The 20,081-nt window shown below is 36.6% G+C and overlaps 1 protein-coding gene across 1 annotated transcript in view; it reads right to left on the reverse strand.

The window, feature by feature from the left end:
• The window catches only part of NDP1 (Tetratricopeptide repeat (TPR)-like superfamily protein), a 309,667-nt gene extending 300,210 nt beyond the window's left edge, over positions 1 to 9,457 (reverse strand). Inside the window, exon 1 of the mRNA XM_089445760.1 lies at positions 9,081 to 9,457. Within this exon, the coding sequence (XP_089301886.1) occupies positions 9,081 to 9,261 (181 nt within the window). The 5' untranslated portion in view covers positions 9,262 to 9,457. The remainder of the gene's footprint in view (positions 1 to 9,080) is intronic.
• Between the last annotated feature and the right edge of the window lie 10,624 nt (positions 9,458 to 20,081).

Consider the following 20,081-nt stretch of genomic DNA (forward strand, 5'->3'; position numbering starts at 1 on the left):
AGAGGAAATCGAACCCTCAAGAAGGACTAGTCTTCACATCATCTTGAAGAAAGAATCGAAGCAACATCAAGGAAGACTACCCATCTCATCACAAGGATCATACCATCTAGAAGCAACATCAAGAAGAAGAAAAGACTACTTTCAAGAAAGACCCTTTCTCCAAAGAAATAATTTACATTAGAATCGTATTGAAGTCACCATATTCTACACTTCTACATCTCATGGAAGCAAACATCATCAATCATCATCAAAATCAAGAAGGCATCAAGTTGAAGATATCATCATAAAAGAAGCATCTTCACTTGACAAGTAAATACCTTTATATCTATGTCTGATTCTACAATTAAAATGACTTCATTCTGCAAGGAAAGCAACAAACTAGTTGGGTCATCAAATTTCCTTGCACGGAAGAATAGGATAGATTTGATCCTCATAGAGAATGAAGTTATTGGACATGTTCAGGGTTCAACCATCAAACCAACTAAAGAAGAAGCTCAAGCTCTATCAAAATATATGAAAAGGTGTTAATTTTAGGCAACAATGGTATGTTCTATGCTTTAGAGCAATTTTACAACAATTTCTTTATTAGCCCAGTATCAATATTCAGATTAGCAATCACATCAACATGATAGTAAAATGCAGATAGAACATAAACATAAACAGTAGAGGACAAGCCAAGACAAGAGGACACAAGATGTGGCACCAACCAGGGACAAACCCCAATGTGGGGAAACCCTTGATCAAATCTTCTTTTAGTCTCCAATAGTTTAGCAGAGAGATATAGTACAATTTACAAATCTGATAATTTATAACAGCGTCAAAAGAACCCTAACCATAAAAGTCAACGCTAGTCAACAGAGCAGATTTGACCCTCAGCAAATCAGTCAACTTCGGCCTCCAAACAGCGAGATAAAACAACCCTCAAAATAGTCAAATTCAGTGCAGTCAAAATCTGGTCAAACAGCCCATCTGCGGTCAGCCCTAGCTACAGTCAACGCTAGTCAACAGTCAACATTTAGCCTCGATTTTTGTGCCCATAAATGCGGCTTGCCCAAAAAGAGATAGGCGTCACAAAAACGCGGTCAAAGGAGGTCAACGCATGTTGGTCAACGCTTGGTCAAACTGTCCAGAAATTCGGTCTCCTGCAATTTCGTTCCCCTGAAATTTTGGACGTGTGGAGAGAGAGAGGCCCAAAAATCCGTACCCAATCAATGAGGAGAGAGAGAGAAGTGTGAAGATGAGTGTATCCAAATGAGGCTAAGGCATCATGTATTTATAGCAAACGTTGAGGATGAATAGACGTGATTGTTGGGCTTCTGAGCCTGCATAAGTTTGCTGGCCAACCTTGACAATTTGTCCATAATCAAAATAAATTCATAACTTCATTTGTAGATGTTGGAATCGGATGAACTTTGGATCAATCCTACACTTATCGAAGAGAGGAATCCAAGAAAAATATCCGCTGTCATAAATAAGATGACCCATGTGGAGTTTGGCCCTAGTTGCCAATTTTAACAAAAGGGAAATAAGGGCTCAAAGAATCCTTATAGAATCAATCAAGGATTCCCTCATCCCTTATGTAACAAAGTTGGTAAATTCAAAAGGAATCTATGATAAGTTGGTAGAATTGTTCTCTGAAAGCACTGCAAGAGAAGTCATATCTTTGAGAACCGAGCTATATAAGATGAAAGTATCAAAGGAAGAGGGGATAGCCTCATATCTTGTGAGGGTGTCACAAATAAGAGACCAACTACAAGAGTTAGGGGAAATAATGTCCGATAAAGGAATGACCACTGTTGTGCTCAATGCACTACCTGATGGATGGGGCATCTTTATATCAAGTATCTATGGAAAGAAGGAATCCACCCCATTTAGTGAACTTTGGTCATTATGTAAGATTGAAGAAACTAGATTGAAGGCAAAGAGTGATGTTGGATCAAATGAACAAGTTCAAGCATTTGTTGCCATGGCTAGGAGAAAAGGAAAGTTTGGAAAGTTTTGTCCTCAGAAAAATAAGAAGATCGATATGTCAAAAATCCAATGCTATGGATGTCTGGAATATGGGCATGTCAAGAGAGATTGTCCTAAACTTAATAAGGACAACAGGAACAGGAAAGAAAGGAATGAAGCCCATATTACCTAAGAAGTGGAAGAACCTGAAAAGAAGAAATCAAAGGAGGAAGTGAAAGATCTCTACTATGAGAGAGATAATCTCCTTCACTTGGTTCTTTTCAGTTTTGTAAAAGATAATGATCATGACAAGTAGCATCACAAGAATGATAGGATGCATTAGCGCTAAAATATAGATGATAAAGGCATGGAAGTATAGCTGAAGTAGAAAGTCTACATGGTTCTAGTTATCATCATAGAAAGAAAATAATTCATGGCATCTCCATTAGAAGCATACAAGAATAACCATAGCAACAGTATGTATGGTTAAAAGAAAGTCATCTAGCATGATAGAAGATGGAGAAATCATCATACGCCTTCATCATTAGGAAGGAGCATTTGCAGGATGAGGATAATCAAGATCCTCCATTGGAATCTTCAATAGAAGGTTCACCTCTACTTGGAAAAAGCAAATGTCTCGCTAATAGTCTACGGTCCACCTTGTGTGGAATCCACAGGTAAGGTATGATGACAAAGGAGTGCAACGTGTCAAGATGGTTGAAGTACTTTCAAGCAAGGAAAGGAAGTTGTCAAAGGAAGTCTAAATGACCAAAAGGAGAAAAGAGGTAGGTATATATTGTTGATTTCTGGTAGCATCGGATGTACTCTAAGCCTCATATTTTGCAGGGAGGCTTGGACACATGTATTCCAAAATACCCAGAAATCGTTTTGGGAAATTCCATCCGGAGACAGTTTTATTAAAATAATTAATTATTTTTAATGGGTGCCTAAGACTAAACTTAGGAAATTAAAATAATTAAAGGGTATTAATCTAACTGTGGATGAAACTTCTAGAAGAAGACGGAGATCAAGTCCAAATTATCTGAGCCATTGATTAGAATCTAATCTGGGTCGTTAGTTCTCAACTGGAGGATTATAAGAAAGACGTCGATGGGCATTTGGAAGACACATCGAGTAAGAGATCAAAAGATAGAATTTCTGAAGAGAGCAACGCAGCAGTTGCTAGAGAGATTCGAAGTGATTTCTTGTAGTGAGGGGCAGAGATAGTTCCGGTTGGAGTTTTTTCCTGATCTCTATGCAAGATAGAGAAGAAGAATTTGATGGCAAAAATGTTGAAGGTTAAAATAACTCAACCATTTGCAGAGAAGGAAGGCAAGGTTGGCCCTCAAGCAAGACAAAATAAGTATAGTTAAGATTCAATGCTATAGAAAGATTTTGGAAGCTCATATCACTGAAAGATGGAGGAAGCTGAAGAAAAAGGCCAAGGAAAGAGGGAGTAACAAATCTCTCCTATGAGTAAGATAGTATCCCTCACAAGAAGGTCCTATCTAAGAGCTTATGATAATAAGATACATCATGGCAACATGGAAGCATTAGAAACAAGAGCTCGTGACATCACCATGGGAATCATGAAGGACAAAATGGAGAAAATCCATGGAAGTCAAACATGAAGGATATAGTTGTTGGGAATCTCATTGAACATTGAAGGAAAGACAGATGTCATCCAAGAAAAGGCTCATCATACATCAAGGCAAAAAGGAAACATCTTCCAGATGGGGATATGCAAGATCCTCAAGGTTCTCTGATGGAATCCTCATCAGAGGGTTCACTAATCTAGAGAGGAAGCAAGTGTTTCATCAGGAACTCCAACTTATGGAATTCATGGGATAATGGTGTGATGACATGAAGCAAATCAAGGGATTGAAGATCTTTTTAATCAAGGAAGTTGTTGTAAGAAGCCTAGATGACCTAAAGTTAAAAGGAAGTATGTATGCATGTATTTAACATTACAATGACATGTCATATGGTTGCAGGTAACATGGATCATTACTTCTATCTTGAGAAGCATGATCAAGAGAAAAAGGATCTTCTCCTCTGAAAGAATGCAAGAAGGCATAAGTCACACTAGATGAAATCAACATAATATGTCCTCATATGGAGTATGAGGTAGTTGACTAAGAAACTCTGATTGAAAGCTCCTAGAAATGGAATGTGTGAGGAAGAAAAGATCGTGAGATATGCAACCATGATGAAGGAGATCAACATCCAAAATACCAAGAAGAATTGACTAGGAAATCTCCTGGAAATATATGAAGACTATGATGAAAGTCTGAAAAAGATGAAGACCCTTGACAATGGATATCTTTGGAGATGTGTCAACATGTATGTAGGATGTTGATACCTACAGGAAGATGTCATGATGAAGAACCATCTCAAAAGGTGCAATTTGATTTAATGTTATGTTTTGATTTCTTGAATAATATTTGGATGAGTTCATGCAAGGCTACTAGCACAAGAGTTGTAAGTACAAGTACAACTAACATTCATGTGGTGGATGGAAATTCCTGAAAGAAACATGATGAGGAAGAAGTAGCCATATGAAGAAGGTTCCAAATATGTACCAAGAAGGCCACTTTCCATGAAGAAAGGAATGACATGACGGAATAAGAAGGAAAGTGATCAATGGTTGTTGCCCTACAAGGAAGAAGCTCAACTAAATTTCATGACATCAAGGAGAGAAATTGATCAAGCAGCTGAAGGACCCACAAAGAAAAAGCTGTTGACATATAGTAGAGTCCCTAGCTAAGAGGGAGCTTTGACAGGTCCCTGGTCAAGAGAGAGTTTGAATTAAGATCACCCCTGATTACAAAGGAGTGACAATTGTGTTTTTCCATGTCATGTGTCATGCACTAGGCCAGGACTAACAGCCGTAGGTCTAGATGAAGGCCATGAATGGAAATGTAGACACAAGATAGACACAACATTCTTGTCTTCACTTGGGAAGAAAGAATGGGAGGATTGGGTAATCATCTAGCATCCGATATTCTTTGAGGATGTGTAGGGCATCCAAGATAAGAGTAGACAAGAGGATTGATATTCTTTGAGGGTTGGGAACCCAAGATAAGCATAGTCCTAGAATGTCAGACTCAATGAACACCCGGGTGGGTATGTACCTTGAGAGACAATGATGAAGGTGTCTATAAATCATTGGTCTCGCCAACATTGTAGCTCATGGTCTTGTGGAGAGATGGAGCTATTAGTCAAGGCCTTGCACTATGACAATGTTGATTGATATGATGCTATACAGATGGGATTACCAATCTGATTCTTCTTATGAGAAATTCTTCAGATTGAGAATAACCAAGTACCATTGTAAATACCTCCCTAGTTAAGAGGGAGTGTTGAAGAAAAGTGTAACTAGGTTCGGTATTTGTCAATGTAATTTTGATCTTTGTACTTGTCAAGAAAAAGAAATATTATTTTTATAAAATTATATGAATGAGTTTCTTGCTCATTCCATAGGTCTAGGAAAGTCAAAGAGTCAAGATTATGTTAAAGAGCTCTTTATGAGCATTTATGTAATGTACATGGGTCAACCTAGTGTCAAGAAGCCCTCCAAGACAAGCACCATTCTTCAACAAAGAAGACTACAAGCAAAATGATGAAGAGAACATCATGTCGGCCTGCAAAAATGAATTAAACAACTAAAAGATGACATGTCGGCTCATATAAATGACACAACAGTTCACTTGGTCATGTCGGCTCAAATACAGGGTCAAACCACTATAAATAGGCGTGTAAAGTTTAGAATTACAGTAAGATTTTCGGACAAGTCTTTGCAACTGCGAATGGGTACGGGAGGTGGAGGAAGCACAGAACTTCGGATTACTTTGCAATTTCGGATGGCACAGGAAGTACAAATCTCGAATGGCACAGTGAATCTCGAACAAGTGCAGGATTACAAGAATCTCGGACAAGTGCAGGATTGCAAGAATCTCAGACAAGGGTGCAGACATCTCAGATAATTACAGTGGCACAGTGATACAGTCTCATTGTGGCAAAGAAGATCTCGTTGGAAGAAACACACAGTCATAACCGTAGTGATAAGGATGATCTCAAGAATCCTACTAAACCACAGTGGCATAAACATGATGGGAAGATACTTTGTCTCAAGAGTGCAGTAATGCGATCTCAATGAAGACACAATCCTAAGACTATAATCTCAGTTAAGGGTGCAACCATGAGACAGTCATGATCTCGGTGAAGTTAAGGACAGACATCAGTCATATATGTGGAAACCTCGTTGAAGATTTCGATAAAGGAGCAGTCCTGAAGCAGCTATGATGATGATCTCAGTAGTAACAAAGGAAGAGGATTGGTGTCTTGGTCTTGGAGTGGCATAGAGGGTCAAGTATAATGGTCTTGGTGTTCGTCAATTAGAATCTCTATAAGAAGAATTATGTGTGGGTTTTCCTCTCCAAGAGGGAGAGGTTTTGGCCCTGGCAAAATGCCAACTTACTGAGTTCTTGTCTCCTTGTTTTGGTAGTAGTTTGATGAAGTAAACACACACACTCATAATAAGAAGAAGATCAAGATAAGATAAATAGTAAAAGAATTTCACAAATTGTTATCAAGTATAGAAGAATCTATCTAATGCTAACTACCCTAGATTCTTCAACAATCTGACCCTTCTTATGAGATCTCTTCAGATTGAGAATGAGCATGTACCTCTTATGAACACCTCCCTAGTTAAGAGGGAGTGTTGAAAAATATGTAACTAGGTTCGGTCTTCATTAGTATGAAATGTATTCTTGTATATATAAAATGAAAAAGAATTATTATTATTATTGGAGCATGGGTTTCATGCTCAAGTTCTTTTATTTTATAGGTCAAGCACCCATTTTGTGCTTCTAGGATTTGTCCTAGGTATAAGAGTCATTGTCATATATGGAAGACCCTATGGGCACATTGTAAATTGTAAAAGAAAATTTATTTTGTCTTGAAATTGTCAAAATACGTCCAAGATCAAGTCGGCCTACGTGAAGAGCCACATCCACCCTTGAAGAAGTCTATATATAAGAGGAACTTGTCCTCCATTTGCATCATTCGTTCTCTCATCTCTCATACGAAGAAGGCAGAAGAAGAAGGTCAAAGAAGGAAGTGTGAAGAAGAGAAGGACAAAGAAAGTCGAAGTGTTTGGGTCTCTCTCCATTCTTCTGGAAGTGTGAAGTTAGGGTTTATGCGTTGGGTCAGTCTATGGTTCGATCTTTGGAAGCAAGAAAGAAGGAAGGCAAGTGAAGGTCTCTTAGGGCATCTTACTAGTCCTAGGACTCAATTCAAGGCAAGCGAGGTCAAAGGGAAGGCAGAGATCGAAGTCTCCTAGAGAAGCAGCAGCAGTTGCTGGGGAGCAGAATTTCAGATCTATTGGGAGGTCAAAGATATTTCAATAGGAGGCTGAGGAAGACTTGATCTTGGAGGGTATTTGTCGAAATCTAGGTCATGGTATTCATCAATTGAAAGATCTGAAAGATAAGACAAGATTTCACGGGCTTTCCCCTCAAGAGGAGGGGTTTTGGCCCTAGCTTGCAGCCTATATATTATGTCATTGTTCTTACTGTTTTGGTAGTTGTTTGATGTATTACACATTGGAATAAGAGAGATCAAAGCTAATAAGTAAAAAGGTAACACAAACAATTATCAAGTTAAGAGAATTAACATATACATTGCCCTATTGAATTCTCAACAAGTAAAAATGACCCCACAAGCTTATTTCTTTGATTTTTCCACCCTAAAAGCATCAAGATAGATGACAAACAATATAATGATCCAATCTAGATCATTTTGAAAGAGGACCTCTAAAAGATTGCATAGATATTAGTAAGAAGTCTCAATCAATAGACTATTGATATTGGTGAATAGGTCCTAACTTCTAACATGTTTGTGAATACTAATCGCTTGACAAGAAGATTTATGTCTATCAATGATAGAAATAGAATATCATTTGTGATATTAAAAATGCCACTAGTTTATGACTTTTGGATAAATTTTGCCAACTCATACAAAAGATGAGTATCCATTCAATGAATTGCACATGCCATTGGTCGATAATGACTTTTCCCTTGCTTGGATTGCCTAAAAGGCCTAACTTCTCACCATGGAGAGATTGAACAATGGCAATAACTAATCCTACGATTTAGTTAGAGATTTGATGAAAGGTCACTAGGTTTGACGATATAAAGAGTTGTGTCAATTAGTGAAAAGGCAAGACTTGTGACTTACAAAGAAAGTGGCATTGGCTATTCTTCAGTGAGAAGAGCAACTTCCATAGGGTTCGTTTACATCAATAAAGAAATGAGAATTTTCGCCATGTGTCTACTCGTGTAGGTTATTTCCAAGCGGCAATCTCTAAGTCTATGTATGTGAACTATTTACTAGGGGCAGAAACTAGACAAGAGTCCTATTAATGCATAGTAGTCAACTCACAAACACTAGTCCAGACACCAACCCCATCTAAACGTAGGATAAATATGCACCTCAAGGTTGTGAAGTTTGAGTTCCCACGTCTTGAGTTCCAATATTCGATATGTCAACCAGTTGTGAAAACTTGATAGATTCATCTTAAAATTTGTAACCTCAAGGTACATACCCAGGTTTAGATGGGACTAAGATAGTGTCCATATTCCAAGCACCCAATGCACCATCTACATTCATTGCACCAAAACGAAGAGTTGACGGATCACCCCTACCTACCAGGGCAACGGAATGCGCATTGCTTCTCTAAGTGTAATAAGAGACCGGACCGTAGGCAAGGCAGAGAACTCTCCAAAAAAATAAAAGGGTTAGTCCCCTCCCGATTACAGTAGAGAAATCATTTTGAAATAAATCAAAATGCAAGTTTTATGGTGCAATTCAGAAAGGGAGAAAAGGTAACTTAAGGTGTATCGAGAAAACAGCATTCTATAAATGGGCTCCTATCCAACTATTGATGAAGCCCGAGATTGCGAAATTGTATGGAGCGCCGCTAATACGTTTAGGAGAAAAAAGAGGTTACCATTTGGAGGGCGCGGATGGATCAACAAAACAGAGAATTCTACAGCATCCAAATGAAGCCAAAATTGCAAGACTAAATGCAGCCCCATCTAATGTGTTTAGTAGAGAAAAGAGATTACCATTTAGAGGGTGCGAATGTGACCGAGCGTAATTAACCATTTCAATGGCTGTAGCATCAGCCGAATTGCTGCTGCTGCCATAAAACCTCCTTCCTCTCATTCCTCTCAATGCAACTTGGAGTGGGACTGGGTTAGCCGTGCGTCTGATCACCCACTTTGCCACTGCTACAGCTACCGCCATTTTTCCTGTCGACCTCCTCCCTTCTTCCTTTTTCTTCTTTCAATGACTCAGCTCCACTTAGCTGACTAACCAGCCATAAATAAAGTCATATTTGCCATAATAAAACTCGGTGAGAGAGTGCCCCTCTCGTTTTCCTTTCCTGAACTATGCTGTGTATAAACTCGGTAACAGAGCGCTTCTTCCCGAAGTGAACTTTTCATTTTTCGTTTCTTCTTTAGCTATGTTTTTTTTATTTTCCTTTTTCCATTTTTCTTCCTGACATTTTGATTCCTTAAATTATATAAAAATTAAAATTAAATTAATAACATAAAAGCATTTTTATTTGGTATTATTTATGGTATGAAAACTCATGGTATTCATGTGGAATATAGCTTATTTAAAGGGGTAATTAAACCACTTTAGATCTATCTTACCAAGCGTGTGCATCCAACATGGTCCAGCTCAATCTACAAAATATAATTAAATCAGCCTAGATCCATCTTAACTCCATATCTATCAAGAGTTTTAGAGTAGTCTAGCTTTCTTTGGGTCGATCGAGATCCTCAACGATGGCCCGGAGTGCACCCCTTTCCTACCATGCTCGAGCCAACAGGCTCCTTCTTCTGGTAAAAGCATCGAGACATGGTCGTTGAGGCATTGCCCCTGGCACTGGTTCCCATAGGTGAGTTTCTACGCAAATCCATAAGGGGAAAATTCGAAGGTGAGATCTCTTGTAGTGCCACCTACACTGCACCCCAAGTAACCCCCAACCTCAACACACTTCCTTTTCCTCCCTTGGTCGTAGACCTCCCCTGGACTACCTGAAGCACCGCAACACAAGCTCATCTGCACCAGAGCCTCATAAATTTTGTCAATGGGTCCAACACCCACCCCAGACTTAGCCACAAATGGGTCGAATTCCAACCACAATGAACACTACTCGCCCAGTCCAATCTCCTTACGCCCACAATTCGAGCTACTAGCTCATAGTTCTACTTTTGGGAAGCACACCATCACATGAGGAAACTCTGATGCCTGCGAGAAAATACCAACCAAATGGCGCCCACCACTGCACCAGTGGAACGCAAAGACACTAGATTCTATAAAATAAAAAAACCGAGGAGACAAGGATCAATTGGGAGAGAAGCCCAATTGTTTCCCCTTCCTCACTCCTACCAATTTCAACGGCACCCCAGGTGTCACGCCCCTACAACTGCGGTAGTCTTCCAACCGCTTGTAGCAAGGTGCGGCACCACTGAACGCTTTCTTTTCACCAATACTAACATTCGTGGACTACACCTACTTTCACATTAACATTACTTAGCTTGTGTTTCGCAACTAAGTAAAAGTGATTATCCTTTATACTTAATGAAGCCCATACTCATTCATTATCATCATGCAATTATACCAAGAACAACAACAATTGCAACAAGTATAAAGGGGAGGGACAACTCCCCGTAATGTGAGTCTGCCTGACAATTTTATTAAGAATATCAGATTACAATACAAGTGTGGGCCGAACCAAGTCTCACACTTAACCGAATATTACAACAGAGAGGCAAACCTGCCTTTACAACATCTTGTGCATCTCTTGCACAAAGGACGGTGCTCACCCGAGCCACCAAGAATCCTTGCCAAGTCTTACACCAAGAACAGCACCTTAGAATTCACCCCAGACACCTCTGTCCAACCTTCGACCTGATCAAGACTTCACCAAGCGCGCAATCCTCCTTAAGGCAATGCGCATGAGATATGCGCAAGTCCTCTTCTTTAACTGCGCACTTCTTCTTGTCTTATGCGAAGAGATCAAGAGTGAATGCGATGTTTCAAATGAGCTCTCATGCTCTTTACTTATATGCTTCTTAACTTAGTTTTAGGTGTGGGTTTACAAGGGGTGTGCAGCCCCTTGGCCGACCCCCAAAACCACCATACATGCGCCCATAAGCCTATGTACAAGTCGGCTTGCACATTTCTCTCCATCGCATATATATGTATACGCTCCAACACTTAGTCGCATAAGTGTTTTGCGTATCGTCGCATCTTTTGTCACATTTCTTCCGCAGCTCGTCACACGCCCCGCCCGTCGTGCAGCCCTCGCCCGCCCGTCGTGCAGCCCGCGCCCACTTCGTGCGCCCGCGCCCGCCCGTGCGCCCGCGCGCCCGTCGACCGCCCGTGCACTCGCGCGCCCGTCGACTCGCCCAGCGCCCAACCGCACCCGTGCTCGGGTAGAACTCGAGGACCTTACACCAGGGAACAGGCAATAAGGCACACCACAATCTATAAAGATTACCAAGTGAAAACCAAAAGCAAGTTAAAATCAAGTTACCCAACCATTTTGGAGGTCGCCACAGGGAATGCGAGGAAGAGTAAGAAATAGAATTTCTTTTAGCTTGCTTCTGCAAGATCGTGCGACCCCAATCACCCTCCGATTTATAGCATGTCACCCATTCAAGTCTCCAATAAGTACCAGAGAGCTGGAGAGTTGTCTTATGGCACCTGTCTAGCTCACTTTCCTCAAACTGTAACCACAATAATATCAGTTTGAGACCCATAATTCACCATATGAAACGCTTAACCTACCTACATTTGCATAAATGATTCCCATCATCGATGGTTGATTTCACACAAGCAGTCTGCTGCATGTACTGCCACACAGTGTTCCTTCCTTTCACATGCATGGATGGTCATGAGGGAGGCCAGACACGGCTCTCAACAACCTTAGTTTATCCACCCCCATCGGGGTTAGTCTTTATGTGCTTTATTTTGTACATATTGATGAGATTTTCCACTTGCCTGTATGTGAATTATGTCCCTCAGACTAATACAGTTTCTCTAGGCACTCCATATCTAGTGAAGATGTTGCCACATAGAAATTTTGCTACTCCCTTCTCTTGTATATCTTGTAATTGTTGCACTTCCACCCATTTAGTTAGATAGCCTATACATACTAATATGTACTTAAATTGATTTGAAGGTGGGTTGAATGGTCTTGTGGAGTCAATTCTCCATTTTTCAAATGGTTCCAATGAAATTAGGGTTTGCATAGGCATTTATTGTGTTTTAGTAGGTTGACCCATTCTTTGACATGCATCACAATGTCTCACATACTCCTTTGCATCTCTATGCAATGTTGGCCAATAATATCATGTAGAGAGTACTTTCTTTGCAGTTATTGTGGCTACAAAATCACCACCACATGCCTCATCGTGACAAGCCTTCAGGATGTCACATGCTTCAACCTCTCTAAAGCATCTTCGAGGAATTTGATCTAGTCCCAATTTAAATAAATATCCTTTTATCCAAGTATAAGGTGCACTTTTTTTAATCAAAACATTATTCTCCCTAGATGAAAAATGTCGCGGCAACTTGTGTGCCACCAAGTCGTTTTCTATATATGCAAACCATCATTGATGCTACAAATAGATGTTCATCCAGAAAGGAATCATCCAATGGTTCATCTGCTTTCTCTCAAGTAATCCTTGATAAGCAATCCCCAACCATATTCTCACGACCAAGTATATCAAGTGTAGTTATATCAAATTCTTGAAGAAGTAAAAGCAAATGAATTAGTTTGCCACTAATAATGGGTTTATCAATTAAATATTTAATTGTTAAATAATTTACATGTACAAAAGTAGGATACCTTGTGATGTAGTGACTAAACTTATTAAACTTATTAATTGCATACACTATTGCCAACCATTATTTTTCCTATCACTGTGTAATTCAACTCTAATGTGCAATATTTTTGCTAATATAATAAATAACATGCATTGTTGCATCTTCTTTTTGTCCTAAAACAACACCCAAGATTTTATCACAAGCATCATAATAAATATGAAATGACAATTTCCAATTTGGTCTTTGTAAAACAAGGGCAATGGTTAATTTATCTTTTAGAGTTTCAAAGGCTTGTTGACAAGTTGTTGTCCAAACAAATTCAACATCTTTGGTAAGTAAGATAAATAATGGCGAGGCTATTTTGCTGAAATTTTCTACAAACCTTTGATAATATCCAACATGGCCTAAGAAACTTCTCACATCTCGTTGCTTCATAGGAACATGTACGTTTTTTATAATAATAATAGAAAAATTGTAGGGTCTACCTTTATTCCTTGAAGTGAAACATGATGTCCAGACAATCCTTTCATTGATCATTAAAAAACATTTTTTATCACTTAATGGGAGATTATATTTAATGCATGTTTGTAGTATATTTTATAATCTAGCCAAGGCTTCAAACAATTCATCTCCAAAAGTGGTGAAGCCATCCATAAAAACTTCAACATTATCTAGAATATGGTTCCAAAAGATACTTAGAACAACTCTTTGAAATGTTGCAAGTGCATTACACAATATAAATGGTGAAACTTTATAAGTGAAAGTTCCCCAGGGGAAAGTAAATGTAGTTTTATCTTGTTCTCCGCAACAATCTGTATCTAATTATACCCACTAAAACCATATAGAAAGGAAAAAAGAATTCCTTGCCAAATTGTCCAAAACTTGATTAATAAATGATAACGGGAAGTGATCCTTTTGAGTAACTTTATTGAACTCTCTATGGTCTACATAGATTCTCCATTTGTCCCCTTTTTCTTGGAACTATTACAAGTGGTGAAACCCTTCACTATCGGAGATATGATAAATAAATCCTGCAATTAAAAGTTTTTGTAATTCGTCTTTTACAATATATTTAATAGTTGCTTTCATTTGACATTGTTGTTGCCTGATGGGAAGAGCTCCATCCAAAATATAAATATGAAGCATGAAAACTAAAGGATCTATTCCTAGCATATCTTTATAATCCCATGCAAATGCTATTGACTGTTTATGCAATAATTTTTGCAATCTCTATTGTTGAATTGGTCGTAACCAATTGTTGATATTAAGTGTCTTTCCTCTGAATAATTTAATATCTTTAATTATGGAATTTATAGATTCTTCAGTAAAATATTCTTCTAGATATTGATGTTCATTTCCTTCTTCTATAACAAATTCAAGATGATCAACAGATAAGTTTCGTGATGAACTCGATTCATGCATTGGATTTTCTTGAGATTTTTCTTCTTGGTTGTTAAATTCTCTAATTTCAACTGAAGAGGAATAAATGTTCTACATATAATTAGACATCCCTGTCTTTTGTTGGTTCTTTCAAAGTTAATTCTCTACATATAGTAAGGATTAGTGTGGAATATTCATCAAGATAATCATTGTCGACATCTGCAGGAATCCATAATGGTTCTTCAATAGATTTTGCAGGAGGGTGTGACTTTATTTTCTTCAATGGTTCTCCTTGAGAATTTGTCATATTTCTTTAGTGGCATTGAATATAAGCATCTATGGTTGCTAACCGAGGTCATCCTAAGATTACTGGATATCCTCCTGTATTAGTTTTGGTGTGCAAGATAAGAAAATTAGCATGATATTCCCATGAATCTACAATGGTAATGATATCTTCCACAATACCTTTTGGTTTAATAATGGATCTATCAACCATTTGTGATAAAGTTGGGGTTTGCCTCATGAGATTTTGAAGATTTAAACTCCTCATAATTTCATCAGTGATTTTCTCAAAAGAAGTTGCTCCTTTATTTCCTATTTGTACTTGGACAACATGAGTACCAAGATCCCCATATTTTTTCTTTAAATTTTTTCCAAGCATAATTTCAAATAATTAACCAATTACTTGGATATTAGGAGGATCTCATTTCTTTCTTCCTCGTTTCCTAATACATAAATCCCTTATAGCCTTGTCATAAATTAGCATATCCTTGATTTCTTGGATTATAGGGATTTTATACACAAATTTTTTAATTCTTCTAGGATATCAAAAACTAGTTGCATAATTATCCTAGTATTTATAAGCCTCTCAGGAAATGGTGGAGATTGAAAATGATCACATTGTTGGTTTTCTATTTGATTTGAATCTTGAAACTTCAAAAATAAATATTCATCCATTTATTCCTTACATTGTTGCTTTTTCTTCACTCACATCCTCAATTCCAAGTGGCTTTAGATCTTCTAAAATTCAGCTTGATCTTAAATATGTCATTTGATAGTTAATTGCAACAACAATAAAGGTCGAAGATTCACCAAATCCATCAATGTAAATTACTTGACTTGTTTGAACAACTTGATTTGATTGTGGTTGTTGATTTGCTTGACCAGTCCTAATATTTGGATTTGGATTCGATCGAGCAGGTAATTTATTTGGTCTAGGTGCTTGATAAAAATTATGCATTTGTGGTGAAGGGAGAAATTGTTTTTGTTGTGGCCAATTCTAATAGATTAGTTGAATTGTTGCATAGGCCATTGATTATGAAAAGACTGTGGAATGGAATAAAATTATGGTTGTAAGGAAGTGTATAATTTCAAGGATTTGGAATAGATGGTTGCTAAGGTTGTGGATTGTTGGCAAATTGAGAAGGCGACAATTGCTCTCCTTCATTGATCTCAGGAATATACCAAGGTTGATAAAAAGATTAAGGATCTTGATTTCCTCTTGGAAATGGAGGTTGAAACTTGATTAAGAAAATCAACTTGTTTGACATGCTGATTAGCTATTTGGTAAACTACTTTCAACCTTGGAAGTTGAGGGTTTGAATTGACATTATGATTTTCAAAACAAATATTGCAAACTTCTATTGCATCTAATGGACACTCATTCCTAGGATGTTTCTTCGTGCATCAAGGAAAAAATATAGCTAGAGATTTTTCATTAGTGTCTAACTACATAGATAATAAATTTAATATATTAGTTTTCATATCCTCTAATAAATTTCCAATCTCAGTGTTTGTTACTCCTTAAATATTCTCAGATGTAGGAGTTACTAAACTTTTTGCTCCTTTTCCTTTCATCATGTTTTCTCTTGGGTATTTCTTAAAGAGTTCCTTAATCTCCTCGCAAATCAATTGACAAATGTCTTCAACAACTATAAAAATTAAGGGCTATATTAATTCCTCTCTAACTCCTCTCAACAAAACTAACTTGAGTGATTCATCATCCAAATTGTAGATGAACTAAAAAGGTTCAACATAATCCTCCAAAGTTTCATATGGTCATTGAGCCATTCTAAAGATTTCATTTCTAATCTCTCTTGCCTCTAAATAATCTCTATATATTTTTTTTCATTTCTTCCCAAGTACCTATACTTCCTTTGCCTAATCCCATGAACAATCTTAAATCAACATCTTTCAAAGTTAAAGGAAACAACCTTAACTTCTGAGGGTTCATCTTATAATCACAAGTTCTATGCAGAACTTCAAATTCAAATAAGAAAGTATCACGATCTTTTGTAGGTAATCCATAGAATATTGGAAGAAGATAGCAATTGATATTCTTCATTTTGTCATTATCATTACTTTCCCTAATCTTGCTTTACTTCTTTCTTTGGAATTGGTTTTCGAGGGGTTTTTGGATGAAATCGTCCCAACTTATCCCACTTGATCCTCATTCATTCTCAATTCACTGCTCTAATAGGTTTATATATATATATATATATATATAAAATATTCACAGATTTGGTGTTCCCCTAACAACGATGCCAAAAATTCATGGGCTTCTACAATGTTCTCGTAAATGTGTTACTTTAATATCAATATGGGGTCATATCACTTACAAAACGCTCAACAAAATATATGCATTTTTGGATGTATGCATTCCCAAAGATCGAGAAGTGAGAGAATTAACTACAATTGTTTACAATAATTACAATTAATTATAGGAAAAAAAAACTATATAAATCATTGCAACTAAAATTCTAAATTAGTTCATAGTTTAAGAGGAAAAGTAAAGCAAAACAAAAATAGCTAAAACGATGCTAACTAAAACAACAAAAGAAGCTCTGAAACTAATTAACAACAAATAAAAGAACTGCAAAGAAAATTTACTACCAACAAAATTAAGTAATCTATTATTATGAAAGAAAATAAACCTAAAGAATGTTGCTATAAAAATAAACTACAAAACCGCATTTAACAAAAAATAGATTATTCAGTTCAAAATAAAATAATGTGAAACAAAAATACATACATAGAAGTAATTTATGCACTACAAAAATGGATGAAATATGTCTGAAATGTAAAATGAGTAAATATGTGTAGTAAAAGAAATTAAATGACAAGAAAACATAGAAATGTATACCAACAAGAAAAATATCCACCATGACTGTAGAGTGGCCCTTGCTCTACAAGATGTTAGTGGTTTGCACGTTTACACACTCAGAAGAATCGAAACAAGTGATTTCAATTAACAAAATATAATAACAACAAAATCCAAAAACATCCAACCCTTTGAGTTTGGTTCTCAAAATTTGTATACACAAATAGACACAATTGCTTGCTACTTTCTAGCAGTTCTTGTGAGGAATAAAGGAGGCAATTGTTTTCAATTATAGTAGTTAGGTGTCTCAAAACTTATCCAAAAACAGAAATTGATTCAACTACTTTCCCTTAATCGCCCTACTTTAGCCTGATTTCAAGCCTTGTGGGCTTGATGGCTTGAAGTGGTTTGAGGCAAAATAGGAAGTCTAAGCTAGTGAATAAAAAGTAAATGATAGTAATGCAAAGTAAATAATTACAACAGGAAAAATGCATTTCTCCTAACAAAAAATTCAACAACAATGATTTCCTTTCTTGAAAAAACTTAAGGTTGCGGAGAATATTTATAGTATGGTTGTACATATGGTACAAACTTTAATGATGTAGAGAAAATACTTCAGCATAGGTTTTGTATAAGAGATTTGTTCAGCTTTGTGATTGCTATTAAAACATCCTACAAAAGTTATTTTCACAATTGAAATTGTACAAGGGTGTCCCATTAGATACTTGCATACTCATAGCCAATCGATATTCACCAAGGCATGTAAAATTTTCAACTTATTATAAAAAACAACTTGTCCATTACCACTAGATCCAATCATTATAATTATAACGAATAAATGAGATAGGAATGAATGAAAATGGATGAAACACGTGGTTTTTATAGGCAAAATGGTGATAAAAGGGGTGATTAAGAGTAACAAATCCAACCTCATTAGTCATATTTGATGACATGACAACATCTTTGATTAAATTGCCTCGTGAAGCCATTTAGTCTAAGAGCCATGTGTGGTTCAAAAGACCACACTACTTTTTGACGTCTTCCTCAGAGATTGACCTTTTCAATGTTGCATTTATATCTTCCTCGATTTTATTAGGAACATGCCTAAGGAATTCCTCAAGTACCTCTTGCGTTCCTCCTTTTGATTCCTTGTAAAGGTCCTTAAAATGCTTGAACGTAGTTGCTTTTATTTCCTCCAAGGATGTGATATGTGATCCCTCAACATTTATTCGAGTCACTTTATTCCTCCACTACCCCATTTTGGGTTGCTGATGAAAAAATATTATGTCCATGTCTACTGCCTTTAACCAAAGACTTATGGATTTATGCCTGCACATTTCCTCCTCGAGAGAGATTTGTGAAGACTTCCAAAGGCCTCCTTTTTTCAAAAGATTTGTTGAAACCTCAATTCCCTTTCCATCCTCTGACGAATGTCTTCTAGATTGCTCTTATGCATTTCCACCCGCTTTCTCTTTTCCTCCTGATATTCACGTCTTGAATTCATCAATAGAGAAGCAAAAAATTGAATTTTGATGGGGTTGTCAAGGGTGCCCCTAACCATGAAAATATATTCATACAATACATTTATAGTCATATTAGGGGTTTCCACATTTCTAATCAAGAAAGTATATTCATGAATTATAATCAGGATTAGATTAGGTGAATATATATTATTCTTTTAAGCCAAAATTAATAATAAGAAGGCTTAGTCTTAACAGTAAATGTAGCATCAACAAAGGATGTAAGAAAATATTTTTTCACAAAAACTTGAGGTTATATAGATTATATTAAAGAAGCATTTCATAACATTTGTGAGAGATCATTAGTAAGCTTTCCTAAGTTTAATAAGTAAAGTGGTGTTTTTAATTATTATATATATACCAATAATTATAATTGGTGATTAGTTTGTTAATTAAGTTTTAGTAATTAAGTATTTTCAATTTTTGGGGGTTTTGTTAGTGTGTGTGAAATTTGTGAGATTAGCCTGTGATCTAAATAATCATGGTTGAAGGGCATTTAAGCCATCAAAATCAATTAAGGATCACACCTCACACCTAACCTAAGCCATGCCAACCCTTAACTAGGTTGATTTATTTTTTATTTTTTATTTATCTTACCCTACTATTATCAATTTCAAATCTTGGCAACTTTACAAAATAAAACCCTCAAATTCTAATCATACCAACCAAATTTGCAATATTATTATTTAAAACTCTCTATTGTTATATTTACCTTTTAAAAGAGAACATTTTTTTAAATAAATCAATAAAATAATTTTATAGCTATTGATTTAAGAATAGGTTTAGAAGGTGAATATCCTAATTTACATTTGAATGTTTGGTGGTGACTTCTCTTAATACTTATGATTACATTAAATTAATAGAGACCCAACTAAAACAATGTAGAAGTTAGCATAGAAACTTGGAAAGGAAGTCCAAAATATCAAACAATAAATTTGATATTACGGACTGGTATTATCGGTTTAATGGAATATTTGTATTTCCCAAAAAACAGTAGCTTGAATTCTAAAGAGTTGGAGTTAGAGAAAAAGACGAGTAAAAAGAGTTGCATATCCTTGTTGAGTTTGGTGAAAGGTGCACGGATAAGGATGAAGTCAGATTAAATTTTGATTAAAATGTTTTGCTGGTTTTTTTTTTTGTTTTTTCGGGGCACTAGGTTGAATTTGGGTTAGGGCTAGTTTTTGTATTGGATGAAAGAAGAGTGATTCACTTACAATAGG

Source organism: Pinus tabuliformis, chromosome 9, assembly GCF_031772625.1.
Source record: "Pinus tabuliformis cultivar Carrire ecotype Pingquan chromosome 9, CPIR1, whole genome shotgun sequence".
NCBI classification, from domain to species: domain Eukaryota; kingdom Viridiplantae; phylum Streptophyta; class Pinopsida; order Pinales; family Pinaceae; genus Pinus; species Pinus tabuliformis.